The 12,912-nt window shown below is 41.7% G+C and overlaps 1 protein-coding gene across 6 annotated transcripts in view; it reads left to right on the plus strand.

The window, feature by feature from the left end:
• The window catches only part of ARIH2 (ariadne RBR E3 ubiquitin protein ligase 2), a 36,329-nt gene that overhangs the window by 9,052 nt on the left and 14,365 nt on the right, over window positions 1-12,912 (plus strand). For 5 of the 6 annotated variants that reach the window (XM_066326541.1, XM_066326540.1, XM_066326543.1 and 2 more), the window contains 2 exons: window positions 8,108-8,175; window positions 9,894-9,957. In XM_066326541.1, the coding sequence (XP_066182638.1) occupies window positions 8,108-8,175; window positions 9,894-9,957 (132 nt within the window). Of the gene's footprint in view, window positions 1-6,939; window positions 7,329-8,107; window positions 8,176-9,893; window positions 9,958-12,912 lie in introns of those variants that run through there. The other variant, XM_066326544.1, reaches the window with a different exon arrangement.

A 12,912-nucleotide genomic window follows, 5' to 3' on the forward strand; every position in this document is an offset into this window, starting at 1 on the left:
GCAGCCCGTGTGAGCAGCCCTTCCTGAAGGAGCCTGTTCCCTGCAATCACAAAGTGCCTGTAAAGGGCCATGTGTCAGGATCCTGCTGTGTGTGTGCCCCACTGTATTGTCCATTCAGACCATGGCCCAGAATGTGCTGCAGGGTGCTGCTTATCTGAACCAGCCTGCAGTGTCATCCTTTCAATGCCATAATGACTTCATGGAACTTTCTGCATGTAAAATTACAATGTTAAAGGCTTACTGTACCTGGCTACCTTGGGTGAGGGATTAAAGCCCCTTGAAGTATTAAAATACATGTACATAAGAACAGTGTTTCAAAACTTTATGTTCAGTGTTGAAGTCCATAAGCACCAACATTGGAAAGTATTAATAAGCAGCAAATATTTAAACATAATTTTTAAAAAATGGCAGAGCCTGATAGGCAAATTTGACTTTTTCACAGAACCCCCGTGGTGCTGTTTGGCAAAGATAACATACTATTTCAAAGTACCCATAAACCCTTGGATCAGTTAGGACATGCAGGTTTATATCTATACAGTGTTCTGTATTTTAACACCAAGCCAACATTCTGTGAGACATCGAGTCTGAAGCTCTAACCCTTAAGAGCACTCATGTTTGAGGCATCCCTTTGTCCTTTACCCACTTTTTGTTCCCAAGCAGAAAGATCCTGGTAGTTCTGCAATGCAAAAGTTGAGGGTTTGCCTATTCACAATGCCTGTACTTCAGTGTAACTGTCTTCTGTGTGTTTTGTTTTGGCTCATAAAAGTCTTTTTGGTTTTTAAAAATGTATTAAGTCTTTGTAGACTTCTGGTCAGCAGAATAAGAGAGCTGGCTGGAGAACCCAGACCTTGGACCTTGTGACACCTTCCTGGAGTCATTTGAGGAGAGAAAACAATTTTGTTACTTATTGCCCAGGACTGCTGAAATTCTCATCTTGACTGGAAAAATGAGCCACAAATGTGGAGGGTGATTATAGCCCACACATTTCTTTGTGATTCACACCTTAAGTGTGTCTTACAGCCAGTATGACTGCAGTGAGCAAAAAAATCTGTTCGCAGCTGTTGATGAGTGTGATCTTGGTGGGAGGTAGAGGCAAGACAAGTCAATAAAAATGCCAAAACAATCTCTCAGTAACTGTTTCATGTTGCAAGCTTACAGCTGGACATCATGATCACAGGAGCAGCATGAAGCAGCTGAACACTTTGCCAAATTTGTGCTGTGCCTATTAAGGATGGTGCGGCAGAAACAAGCTGCGTTGTGCACTGTGAAACATTGTTGTGCAAAGCAGATGTTCCTCCTCTTGCTTTATGTTTGTATAACAAAAGTAAAATGCCCTTAGAGCTGGGGTTGTTGAGTGAAGGATGGTGTTATTTGTGACTGAGTAGGGATTACTCACTGTGAAGTTACCTAAGCCCTGCTCCGCTGTGGCTGTGTGCACACACCAGTGCTCCCAGTTTGGGTTGCCTACCCCAGTATTCTGACCCACTGGTCACAATTGTGTGGGTTCAGGTTATTACCAGACCTTGGCTTCTTCCCTGTGCCCCTTCTGAATCATTCTCTCTGTCAACCAGAAGGAATTGTCCACTCTTGCTGTGTTTTGCTGGGAAAGCACCTCAGCAGGGACTGTGCAGTGGGGTGTGTTGCTGGGTGTTGGCAGCATTCAGGGAGCACAGTGCAGCATGTGCTGGGCACTGGTGTGCTCACACCATGTTGCTTTGGAAAGAATAACTGCAGGGAGAACAGCTGGGGAGTCTCATGTCAATCTTATATCTGTGAGCTGTCTTACAGCTCTCTTGCTGCATTTCTTTCGCTCTAAATCTTTCAAAGAAGGGATCTCATAGCTGTTTTATAATAATGCCTTCTGGCATACCAGCTTGCTTAAATGTTTCTGTTCTTTTAATATTTATTTCTGAATTTCCTCAGGAAGAATAGCCTAACAGCTTGAGAAATACGTATGTTGAGATTTCCTAGCTGAGTCCTACTGATCCTGTTTGTTGGCAGCAACAGCTGAAATTGTTGCTGTCCTTGTGTAGGAGAGTGGATGGATTAAAGCAATGTGTAAATGTGGGTAAAGAACTAAAATTTAACCCCAAATCCCCTTTCTTTAGCATGTGGCCAACTAGGTTATGCACTGACAGCTTCACAACCATGGTGTAACACCAGCAGTGTTTGTCATTCCCAAACTGCAGCCTGCCTCCTAAATATGCTTCTAATCTTGCAGACTGACACCAGGTCTCTGCATGCCAGAAGGTGAGTGGCAGGGTAGAGATTAAAACCCTGTGATGAGGCAGAGCTTATGTAGTGCTGTTTGATAAAACCTTTCCGTGGTATTGAGAGTGCAGCTACAGTCTCTTAAATTGTATTTTTTACCTGCTGCAGCCTGCAGTCTGTAATCAGGAGAGGACCTGAAATGTCAGACAAACCATAATCAATCCTCTGCATGAAACCTAAAGGTAGAGGACTTTTTCTCAGTATTTTTTAAAATTTGACTGAATACAAGAAAAACAAAATGCAGTATATATTATTTTGCTTTAAGACTGTCTGGTTTTCCTGTTAGATGAAATTAATTTAAGTTCAGTTTTGAAAACAAACTTATGCTCAGAAATCTGTAACAGATATGAAAGATTTTGCTACAAGACTTTGAGCACTTGGGTGTTTATGGCAGGTGATGTGAATCATATCTCAAGACTCTGCAGCCTCCTGAGTTTTCTACTAGGATTACCTATTGGAAGTCTGCTCACAAGAGGTAGATCAAAGGACAAAGTGTGGTTTAAAAAAAAAAAAAAAAAAAAAAAAAAAAAGCTTTGGGTTGCCCTTTCTTAGTTTTTGATACTTCTGCAGTTTTCTGAGAAACCCTCTGGTAAAAACAGGCCAGTCACATAGTTTTTCCAATGGGGCGTGAAGGGAGTCAGATCTACTTTCCACAAGAAAAACAAGTATAAAATGAATGTTTTTCCATTTGTGGATCACTTTCCTTACCTCAGCATACTGAAGTAAAGCATGTCTGAAGGGATTTTTTTTCTTCAGTAAAATTATTCAATACAAATTATGGTTTCTTTCTAAGGTGTTACTTTACTGCCAGCTCAGCTCAGTCTCTATTTTGCCATAGTTTCTCACCAACAGAAACAATTTCAGAGGCTTTTGCTCTGTGTGCCTTTCCCGTTGTAAAGAATTTTAGTGTGTTTTTAGAGGTTTGGATGCAACACACAAGCTAGTATCTTTTGAAGTTCATCTTCTCACTGTAGAACTGACAAAAACTATTTGTGGATTAAAACAAATACTTCTCAAGATTAATCCTATTTGCTTAAATCTATTTGTATAAAGACCTTTGATTTGGGGAAATAAAAGAAATGGAAGCTACATTTCTTTATGCCAGATTTGTGTTCTTCTTGGGCAGACATTTCAGTGCAATCCTGTTCTAACAGGAATTGTCAGCTTGGTGCAAAGCCGTGGGATGTCCGCTCCAACTGGACCCTGTCATCTCCAACTCGTTCTGAATTGAATCTTTTTGAGAATCATGTGGTGATCGTTGTCTTGAATTCCTGATACTATATCCCTGCAAAAAATGAGCATTGAAATGCATCTTCAAAAAATAGGCCTTCCCTTTGAGAAAACTGAAACGAATTCATGAGATATGCATGCAATATAAATATGCTTGAGCAATTTCTGTAGAATATAAGCTCTGCAAAAGATGGTGTTTTTTTAGCTTTTAGGAAACATTTCTGTCTGAATTAGCAGTTGTCAAGGTGGCATGGTTGAAAAGATTTTCTGCTGTAAAGACATGAAACATCAGCTCTCCAAACACCTTGGCTTATCTAAGGAAGCAAGTTGAGACAATTGTTTTAGAGCCCTCTGAACACAGCAGGGTACCTGCAGAGATTCATTGCAAATTCTTTTGATATTGTCTTGTCCTAAAGAGTGCCAGACTCTCTTTCACACTTCAGAAGTGTGAGAGTTTTGCATATCTTGGAGGCTAAAAAACGTAGGAGATAAATGGAGATGGAAATAATAATGAAACAAAAATATTGTGCACTCTTCCAGAAAATGGATAGATTTGTGTTTGATTCAGTGGCATTACTATTTTGTTCCACTTTCAGAATCTGATTTTCTTCAGCACTATGTAAAATCTTCAGATTTTTACAGCTCCTTTAGAGTCTTTTCCTTATGCAGAGCAGCTTCCTCTTGGCACCCTTGCTCTGTGCATAGGTGCTGCTCCCCTTTTCCAGTGCACTGAACAACATTTGGCCCACATTCCTGGCAATCAGCAGCCCTCCATAAGTCAGAGTTAAACTGGTGGAGGTTTGGAAAAGTCTGAAGGTGATAAAGTTCCTGTTTTAAAATAAAGCTGGAAATGGTAGACTGGATGAGATTCTGTCTGTTCAGCTTTGCTGCCACATCATGGAGAAAGAAGTCTGGTCTTCAGTCAGAAATTTTCCAGGTTCAGCTTTGGATTGAGTTGATCTTTGATATTAAAGTTTTAAGCTGGTGGTGGAGAAATGAGAATGAGGACAAGAAAAAAAATTAGTATGACTATTGCTTTCAGCTCTTAAACTTTAATAAATTTAATCCCAGATAGAGGAGTTCTGGAGAAATCAAGCTATGTAGAAATACTGGCATAATTGATGGGCTGCAGGTAAATACTGAAGTAGTGCAACATACAGAATATGCGTTCCCCTTGGCACTGGGGTCTGTAGAAGTATTTCACTGAAAGAAGCTGCTGCCAGCAAGATGCCAAGTGAGGTGTGTTACTGCCTTTTTTGGTTCTTAGGATTCTGAAATGAGAATAGGAAAGTTTAAACAAAGCAGACAATTTATCAGAGGCGAAATTTTTTTTAATGTGTTTTGTGTCTGAGACAAAGCATTACTGTTCCTGAGATCTTGTGGCACCCAGTGACTGATAGGGGACTGAATCAGTGCTCTTTCTGAAGTGTTTTATAAGTTTGAGATACTTCACTGGGTGAAACTTCAGACTGTCCAGGAAATGCATCACTCAGTGTGCCAGTTAGTATCAGCTTCTGTTTGTTGCTTCTTCAGTACTGTAAGATAATTCATTATGTACACATGGACCAGACTTCTGACTGCAATGGTATTTTTGTGTGTTCAGCATGTTTTTGCTCCTGCTTACAAAGAAATACTTTTAACTGCTCTGGGGTGTTATTGTGGAAAAACTGGCTGACTTGGTACAATCATTCAGTCATTGTGAGTGTACAGTCATTGAAAGGAGGCTGGGGAGTGCTGCTAATCAATAGAAGCAGACTTTTGTTAAACATTTATTTTTCTTCACACGTTTGTTTTCTGGAACCTCCTCAGTAGTGTTGGCCCCTGATGGTATTTACATTTGTCTTCTGAATTCCCAGCCTTGCTGTTGGTGAGCAGGACATAGCATGTGGTGAGACTCCACTAGCAGGCACAGCCCCAGTCATCAGTTGTTTGTTCCTTTCTCATCCCTCTTTCTTGCAGTTTGAATGTTACCTATCATTAATCTGTAAGAACTGGTACTTCTGTGCCAAGGAGACTGCACATATGTTGCTGCAACTGTCTGACTCTGGGACTTCTGTTTTGCAAGATTATGTGTGCTCTGATCAGGTAGTATCAAAATTTTTTCTGCTTCAGGGCTTTTATGAAAGTGGTCTAATGTCATTCATCAGGCTTTATGAATTGGAAATGTAGATTTTTTATGTTCTTGTGTGCTTATATGATGGAAGTACTAAAATTAACACTACAGCTGATCCAATAACAGCTTGGAGATAAATAGGAATAGTCACAGAAGCTTTGTTACTCTTCTAGATCTGTTAGTCTAGCAGCCTTCTGGAGCATTAATTCCATGTTTCCTGACATATAATTTGGCTCAAAAGCATTTGTTTGTGTTTGGATAGTTTGCTAGATTTCAGAAATGTCTGCTGGTATTTGTCTTTCTCTTTCCGTACATCTTCACTCTTGAATGTACTTGACTCCTCCTCAGGGAACACGTAATTCCATGGAATTGTGATATTGCAAAAAATGCAATACCTCAGGCTCTGAAAATCTGACTGAAAACCACTGATTTTCCTATGTTATAAATCAGCTTCCCATTTAAGTCCAGCAGTTTGTTTTTTTCTGTTAGTTCTTCCTTACTTCTACTGAGAAATAGTTTCATTACTGCTAAAGAATGATTCATTAGCATGTGGTTTGCATTTGTAGGAAGCCAGTCTTGTAGAGACCACATTCCTGATGCTTGTTTTACAGACACAAATGCAGATGTTTTCCTTGTACAAACAAGTCAGAGGTGTCTGTCTGGGTCTGCCAGGCTGGGGGCTTAAGATAGCAACCTATCCCAGGCTGGTAGTGTCACTTCATCCATGCAGACTGTGTGTGTTGGCAGCAGCAGCCCTGTGTGCCACGCTCCATCTAATCACAGGCTTCTGTGCTGGGAGGGAGGGCAATGCTGCCTGGCAGCCTTTGTTTTCCGAGGGTCACATCACATTGCTGATAAAGTTGAGGAAGGTGACGTGCCAGATCTTGCACAGCATGAGCTAATGCTTTGGTTCTCCTAGAAAAAGGCTTATTTGTACATTGAAAATTGCTCTTTTATTAGTGGGATTTCTTAGTGGCTAGCAGAGTGGGCATATCAGAATGCAGAGATGGGTAAGAGTCAAGTAAACATCACATCTGCTTTTGTGTGTTGGTGTTGCCCTAGTTTAATTTGCTGACCCAACCATCCAGCACTGAAAAATGCCAGTGCAGGACCAGGGCAGTATCATGTGGCAGCAATAGGTCAGTTGTGTTGTGAAACTGCACCTCTTCAGCAAGGTTGAGTTAGAAGAGTAATGAATATGCTGTTTCTCGGTGTCCAGAGCCTGACTGTTTTTGTAGGATTGACCATTGCTTGTTTTTCCTTCCAGGATTGTGTTGGCGTGCTGTCTGTACTACATCACATCCTGTGATCCACCTGTAGCAAGATTCAAGAGGGCCTATGGCATTTCAGCTGATGATTGAGACTGACAGCTTCTCTAGGAGAAAAAAAAGCAACTCTTCCTGCAGCTAGAACAGCAGGAGTTGTTTTCTGTGGGCAAAATAGAGAGATGCTGTGGTGATAGCTTGTCTTGGAGTGCGGGAGGCAGAGCCCTTTAGTGTCAGAGGGTGTTTGAATGCAGAATGTGCAGACACCAAACTTGCCCAGGTGCTTCCTAGCACAAATAGCAGTGAGGAGACAGGCATTCTCAGCCCTCTGAATTCCCATGGAGAAGGTCTGTTGTTTGGAGGACACCTGCTTTGTTTGAACTCCAGGACCGGAAGGGGTTGAAAAGTAGGGTGAAGGTCTATCAGCTCAGCAGATGTTTGTCATCTTGGTGGGTAGGAGTCTTTTTGTGCAAGCAGAGAAGTCTGTTTTCTTCTGAAATAAACTGATATATAAAATGAAGGAGAACTTGTTTGTATGTGCCCTTGTAGCATGACTTTAAATGTCATGTTGCAGTACTCTGATGGTGCTCAGGCTAGCACGGATTGTGCTAGTGTTTGCCAAGAGTCCACGTAATGCTAGCAGCTCGGCACAGAAACAGGCCCTGTCACAGTAGTTTTCTATCTTCCTCTCCACTCCAGCGTGTAACTTTCTTCTCTATAGTGAAGGGCTGGCAAAATGTTTTGTATTTTCCCCATACCTTTTGCTGCCACAGTTTGCCTGCATTTGCAGCCTGTTGCTTCTTCTCCACCTCAGTAAGTGGTATCTGTCTGCCCTGGGGTTCCTACTTTGCATTTTTGGTGAGGACCCCAGATCACAGTCTAGTCTGGCCCTCCAGAGTGGTGATGACACTCAGGACTTGGATGTGGGGCTTCCATGAGCAGTTAAGCTAATCCAGTGCATTCTTGATCCCTTCCTCTCTGTGCTATTGTAAAAAAGTATGTGAGTTAGTTTTTGGTACACCCAAGTTTTTGATGCTTCATTCCAGCTTTTGTATTGCAGATTTACTGGCTGTGAGCATCCATTTCTAGCTGTTTATTGTGAATTGATCGTCACTGGGATATTGTACTGAGTTTGTACAATTTTAATATGAAAATCATACTCCTAAGCAGAGGTGTGGCTTCAAAATGTGCAAAGTTTGACCTTTTTTTTCTTTTATTTTCCACCTAGGTATCACATGCTGTTGCAAAGCTAGTATTAGTTAGTTTCCACTGGCAAATCTCAGAGATTTTGGAAAGGTAAGTGTAAATAGTTTTATCTCGTCTGTGCTTAGTGCTTTTCCCTCTGGCTTTGCAGAAATGCTCAGGGTGCACCATAGGTGTATTTTTTGGCAAGTGTCTTTGGACCTTGAAGGAGGACATGCAGTCCATTTTAGGGAGCAGAGGAAAACCACTGATTTATTGAGGCTGCACTGCCTGTGAGAAATTTTTAAACAGGGAGAGGGTAGTAGTGGTAAATGTCTTTCAGTTTAGGAATTATTGTTATGCTAGGAACCCTCTAGATAGATTAATCTTAAATTTTGAGATGACAGATGGAGAACGTTGCATCTATATTTATTTAACAGACATAAAGATAATATATTGTGCTTTGAACATAAGAGCCATAAATCATAAAGGAGCGCTGACCCTATACTGATGTAGCCTTTAGTAGTACATTCCCACTGAAGTTTTTATTCCTTTTGATGTTAAGTGATTTTTTTTTCCCAAGCTGGCCAGCATTTGGAGAGTAGGAGAAGATGATGTGAGAGAACTGAGCACTGCAGCTCCCTTGTTTGGTCAGTGTCACTGTAACAAAGCCCTCCAACTGATTTCAAGAAGAGGGTTCAGACTCGGCCCAAACATATGCGGGAAATGCATTGAGAGGCACTGCTGGCTGGCAGCCCCTCCACAAAATACTGGCTCAGAACTGAACATCGTCTGAAAATAGAGAGCATATCAGCTTGACTCATTCTGCCCAGACATTTTTGGCCCTTTAGCCAGCAGCTTCATTCAGAGAACGTATGGAAAATGCATCCTGTGTATGGATGCTGTTGCCTCCTTGGTTACCCTGTATCCTGTGAAAGCTTTTCTCTGGGGTTCAAGGAGGGAGAGATTCCTGCATAGCAGCTCAGGGTGGTCCTGCAGGTTAACTGATGAGACTTAAACAAGAGGAAATTTGGGGAGGAGTTTACTTCTAAAGTGATGAGTTTGCAAATTGTTCTCCAGTTGATCTAGACCTCAGACCCTTGGTACAAAATGACATTTTCAAAAGAAAGCTCACTAGTACAACTAAGAAGTGCTGGTGAGGAGGGAGGACTTACCACAACAAGAGCAAGTATCCTGTTGTGGTAAGTATGGGAGCAAGGCCACAACAGTGATGCTGCTGTTTCTGAATTCAGTAAGATATAAACATTCGTCTGCAAAGGAAATCACAAGCACCAAAATATGTTTAATTCTATGGCTGCTGATAGACAGCTTCATATGCCTAAAGGGTGATAATCTGTCACAGAGTAATTACTTAACTTAGACAATAGTCTGGAGTTAAAGTGAGACTTAACCAGGACAGCTTAATTTTACAGAGGAATGGGAGACAGTCCGGAGCCTCCCTGTGTGTTATTGTGGACAGTGGCATAGGACTACTCTAGGGGTGTGGATGGAAAATCTTAGTTTAAAAATAAATTTTCAAGGGGGGGAGATAGTTGTAGAAAAATATTCATCAAGATGTATAAAGGAAATGTTAATCCATTACCAGGAGAAGTAGTATTTCTGGTTCTGGATAAACTCTCATAAAGTTTTGTTGATAGGAGCTGAGCTCTCTGTATGAGAGAGCCTCACAAAGGAGACATTTCCACTTTCCTTGTTGAAACCTACCCTACTATTTGCACAGAGACAACTGTTTATTCAGGAAAGAAGGATCAATTTAACGATGCAAAATGTATTGAGAACTTGATTTGATCATTCTTCAATTGCCTTTTCAGGCACAAGTCTAATCCTGCCCAATTGCTAGTAGAAGCACGAGTTCAGCCCACCTCATCCAAACATGTAAGTATGCAAACTATCCCGTCTGTTCCCTTGGCAGACACCTCTGACCCCCCTCATGGGGGATTGCATTACTAATGGCATACTCTGTCCAATGTTAACCCTTTGCAAACTCAGGTCTGACACCCTGATTCATTGCTGGGTTTATTTCTGAAATAAGAATGCATTCAAGAGGTCTCTAATATTTAAATAGCAGCCTTACTGTTGGCTTGCAGGTAGTGTTCAAGAATTACCTTCTTCAAGAAAATGAAGTGATGGCACAAGTGATGGCAGACAATGGAAGGAGCAGAGACTTTGCTGCCTCTTCCAATTCTGTTCCGTGTAAAAAGACACTGAGAGGCAGTTCTGGCTGCACAGAGTGAACAGAGCTTGTCTGTGTCTGGAACAGATTTTTAATTTTTTTTTAATATTTTCTTTTACCTTTTTTTTCTTTTTTTTAATCTATTTGCACTGCTCAGGGATGCTTAAGCTAAATCTCCCAGGGAGTTGTGTTGCTGCTGAGTCAGTCAGTGCTGATATTTGAACCAGCAACTTGTTTTTTGTAGCCAGGGCTACACAGATCTTCAGATACTTTTTTCCTCACCTTTAAATAGAAACTTCCTGTTGCATGTTTATAGATTTCTTCCATGGTGGGTGTCTTGGTATAATGCAGAATTACCCTAGGAACACATTGCCATGTGTCAGATTTTGAGTGATAAAATACTACATCTGGGTTGTGGGGGAGAGGAGATCTTGAAAGCCTGGTTTGGCATCTGAGCTCTCTTATAACTAGCAGGTAGTGAAAAAGCTATGCTGACAGAAGTGTAAGTTTCATGGGCTCAAATAATCTGCCTAAAGTCGAGAAAAAAACAGTCTTTCTAATTTGACATACCTGCAAATTAGTCTGTGTGTTTCAAGATTTATCTAAGTCTTGTATCAGCTGTCAGTGGAGTATTCCCCCTGCAATGGGCCATTCCAACCTCCTTGGCAGGCAAGGTGAAGACCACCAGCACATGATTTCTGTCAGGGTCCTATGTTTGGACCAAACACTTTCCCAACTTTAATTTACAGTAACTTTATATTTTGCTGTGAGGAGGTAGGAAGTGGTATAGGAATCTTTTTCACCCAAAGTGGCAATCCAAAACAATGCTTGAGGCAAACTTCTATACATACTGCAAAAGTGAAACAAAACATTACCAAAATAAACACGACAAAACTACTGAGACAAAATGCATGCAAATAATCAATGCAGTGAAGAACAGTGTAACTCTTCAGTCCTGTTGCCACTTCATCTTCTCATGGCAAATCATCTTCTCATGAAATACCTGTAAGAGGAGAGAGAAAAGAAAACCTAGTCCCACCTGGACTGGTTTTAAAGAAAAAGAACTCTCCATCTGGTGTTAATTTTGTGTTCTCTGCCATGGGCATCTGTGGCTACCCATGGGATCCCTGAACTTTGCCCTTTGAACAGCAGTTTGACTCTTCATTTGCAACAAATCCTACCTGATTGCCAACTGCCCCCATGTAAGGACTGGGTCCTCCCTGCAGTCCACCCCCATCAGCAGCTCTAAGCAATTGAGTTGCCTAAAGCTTCAGTGAGTCAGGTAGTCCTTTAATTGGGGGGCTTATTCTCTCTGGCTCAGCAAGCAACAGCATGGGAGAAGACTGAGAGGTTGCAATACCCCTCTCATGTATCAGCTGGAGGCAAGCAGCCTATTGCACACTCTTAGTGAGATTACCCAGTGCTGGAGTGGGGATAGAGACGGGTTCTCCCCTCTCCAAGGGGTCTAAACCTCCTGCCCAGTAGGCTGTCCTTTGGGTCAGAGACAGGGCTCTCTGCCATTATGCATTGTGAAGGATGCTCTGGGACCCCAGGGTCCTTGTGTTTTGTCTTCCAACAGCTTTATGCTGTCTCCCCCCAGCAGTGAAATCCTCCACACATACTGTTTTAGTTTCCTTTGCATGCCTGCTGTATTTTTCTTGCAGCTGAGCCAGCTCAGTTGCAGAATAGGGCATTTGTTTAGCTGGTGCAGTGGGTGCTGCCTCTTCACACTCCCTCTCATAAGCAGCGTCAGTCTTTATAAGTGGGTAGAGTTTAGGGAGACATTGGGAGTCTGGCTTTGTGTATCAGGCTCCTCCCAAGGATAAATGCAGGTGACATCACCATCAGTAAGGTCCACTTCTTCAGTGAGTCTGGAAAGTTCCACCTCATTCTCCAAATCCTCCCTCTTCAAGCAGGCAATCTGAAAATGTAATTCTCTTCCTCTTACAAGGGATTCATTTAGTCAAACATGCAAGTTTTCTGTTCATCTCTTTTCAGCATTTAAGTCATTATGTGTTTTCTGCTGGGCACTGTGTTCTGCCTCCAAGGTCACCTGCAGTATTTTAGGCAATTCAGTCAAAGACCCATTCATCACCTTATCTCATTGCTTAGCTCTATGCTTTTCTCTTTGAGCAGCTCCTAAAGCAGCTTCCAAAAGTGTGCAGGCTATGGATTTGTCCTTATCAATTTTTTTTCTTCTTTTTTGCTAAATACTGTATTTTTTGCACAAGACCAGCCAGAGAATGACAATTTTCCTCAGTCCAGCTCTGTCCATTCAAAGCTGGACAAGCTTTATAATCCTTTAGCAAGTCTAGCCAAAGGTAGCAGTTGAGATTGTGCTTTTCCCAGGTTACCACAATCTCTCTGCTGGAAAATTCAGCTTAGACTGAATAACAATTCTCCTTTGTCCGGCACTCTGTGTGTTGTCCCAGTAGAAAGTAGCTCCTCACCGTCCTCAAGGACATCATGCTCACTGAAAAATTGTCATGCCCTGAGCTCTCTCAGTGAGTCTTTGAAAGGGGCTTAGGTACTTTGATACCCCTGGGCAGAGTGCAGGAGAAGACAACAAACTTCTCAGGACATCGAATAGCAAACTTCTACTTACAAAGTTGGACCATAAAGGACTGGGCAAATACTAAAGCAACATCCAATTAAAG

Source organism: Sylvia atricapilla, chromosome 11 (assembly GCF_009819655.1).
Source record: "Sylvia atricapilla isolate bSylAtr1 chromosome 11, bSylAtr1.pri, whole genome shotgun sequence".
Lineage (NCBI taxonomy): Eukaryota > Metazoa > Chordata > Aves > Passeriformes > Sylviidae > Sylvia > Sylvia atricapilla.